This window comes from Cannabis sativa, chromosome 9, assembly GCF_029168945.1.
Source record: "Cannabis sativa cultivar Pink pepper isolate KNU-18-1 chromosome 9, ASM2916894v1, whole genome shotgun sequence".
Taxonomy (NCBI): Eukaryota; Viridiplantae; Streptophyta; class Magnoliopsida; order Rosales; family Cannabaceae; genus Cannabis; species Cannabis sativa.
This window is the reverse complement of record NC_083609.1, coordinates 21,669,152-21,671,212: the sequence shown is the minus strand read 5'-3', so window position 1 is coordinate 21,671,212 and position 2,061 is coordinate 21,669,152. Positions and strand designations below refer to the sequence as shown.

The following is a 2,061-nucleotide window of genomic DNA, read 5'->3' as shown; positions in this document are numbered from 1 at the left end:
TTTAGGGAATTAGGGTTTCTTAAGTATCTTGGGTAGCGTGCCTAATTATTTAGGGCGTTACATTTTCAATTTGAACAATCTACTTATCAGTAAAATTATTTTATTTTATCAGTAAAACTTGTTTTTGCCTCAGATGTTTAACAAAGTTCAAAAATAATTTTCCAAGAAATACATAACAGTACAACACAGATGTTCATGCCACAAATTAAAAATATTTTACACCACAAATATAAATAACAATACATAATAGTCCAAGACATCGCAATACGAATAAACTAAAAATTGATTTTTAACCTCGGTAGGTGCAAGTGCTTCTGTTGTGCCCCTTGGCACCGCACTTGCCACAATTTCGTGGTATGATAACCCTTTCACCATTACAAGCAGTTCGGTTGTTCTTAATTCTTCCAACCTTTTGCTTCTTGGGTCGCCTTACTGGTTGCTTCTCAACAGGCACTCTAATTGTCATGTTCTTTATGTCATCAGGTAATTCCCAATCATCCTCGTCACCAACTGGCATAATTGTACCTTCATATGTGCTCCTCCAATATTCTGTTGTGTAATATGGCGAGCATAGTGCGTACATGCTAATACTTCCCTGCTGACCTACAGCACATGCATGAGGACAAGGAAACTTCATGCACTGGAATAAGCTGCAAGTACAAGTCTGTTCCTGCAAGTCCACTACGCCACCGGTCTGAATTGTTCCTCCAGGGTGAACCTGCAACGTGTAAGGTCCACATGTGTCAACGTTCAAATACAGATATTTTTCAAATTGCAATGCCAAGTCCTCCTCCATTTCTGGTGCTAGGGTCTTCATCCACTTGTCAGCTTTTTCTTTTCATGTAGCAAACCACTTTTGGACTTTGGACCTCAGGAATGCTACAACAGCAGTGATCGGGAAGCCTCTTGCGTCCTTAGTTGTGTTGTTGAAGCTCTCAGCCCAGTTGCTCGTCATTACATTGTAACGTACCCCTGGAAAGTACGACCGAACCCGTTTTTCAAATCCAATTTTCTCAAGATACTGTGCAACCGCAACATTCATTGTCCGAATGTTCTCAAATTCTCTGTGAAACTCTAATTTTGAATACGTGTAGGCACACATGTAAATGTAATTCTTGAAGACGTCAGTCTTGAACTTGTAGTTGACGTTCATAATAATGTGGTGGTAGCATGCACCGTGGTGTGCATCAGGGAACACGATCTCCAAAGTACGAACAATGCTTTCATGCTTATCCAAAATAAAGGCTAAGTTCTCAACATCACCAATCATTTCTTTAAATTTTCTCATAAAATAGGTCCAAGAATTGTGGTTTTCACTATCAACTATAGCAAAAGCTATTGGAAAGATATGGCTCCCTGCATCCAGTGCCACTGCACACAACATTTGCTCACCATACCTAGTCTTCAAGAAAGACCCATCAACGCATACAACATGTCGACAAAACATAAATCCCCGAATACAAGGACCAGAGAGAAGAAACAATACTTGAAGCGATCATCTTCTACCGCAAAATTTGTGATGGTACCTGGATTTCTCAACTGCATGTGCAAGTAACTAGGTAATTTCGAGTACGAATCTTCAGGTGTACCATGAGCTAGGTGTAGTGCCTTCTCTCTGCACCTCCATGCCTTTTCATAACTCATTTGGATCCCGTAATCCTTGTGCATACTTTTCCTTATATCAGAGGCCAAATGATCCGAGCCGTCAGTTGCGAACTTATCCTTAATTAGATGGGCAACTATCAAAGGTGATGCTTGACGGTTATCTTTTCTTCGAAGATCAAGGGAACATGTATGTACATTATGAAATGTACTCACCTCAAACATGTTAGAAAGTACGTTCTTCTTCGCTCTTAATCTCCACGAAACAATCTGTATCCTTACATGTGACGTACCAAATAGCAGTACCGGACTTCTTAACAGAGTAATCAATGTTGGGTTTTGTGCCCTAAATAAAACCCATTTTAATATAATTAGATTTACTAATTAATAAAGATCAGAAATCGCATTTTATGTTGCATGGTTCACATGATTTATTTCATGATTGTTTAAATTCTATTA

The 2,061-nt window shown here is 39.1% G+C and overlaps 1 protein-coding gene across 1 annotated transcript; it reads right to left on the bottom strand.

Annotated features, from left to right (window-relative positions):
* Positions 1–289: 289 nt before the first annotated feature.
* Positions 290–1,827, bottom strand: LOC133031292 (uncharacterized). The gene is made up of 3 exons (XM_061104771.1): positions 1,487–1,827; positions 863–1,397; positions 290–718 (listed from the first exon to the last, which is right to left on the bottom strand). The coding sequence occupies exons 1-3, from the start codon at positions 1,825–1,827 to the stop codon at positions 290–292; spliced, it is 1,305 nt and encodes a 434-aa protein (XP_060960754.1).
* Between the last annotated feature and the right edge of the window lie 234 nt (positions 1,828–2,061).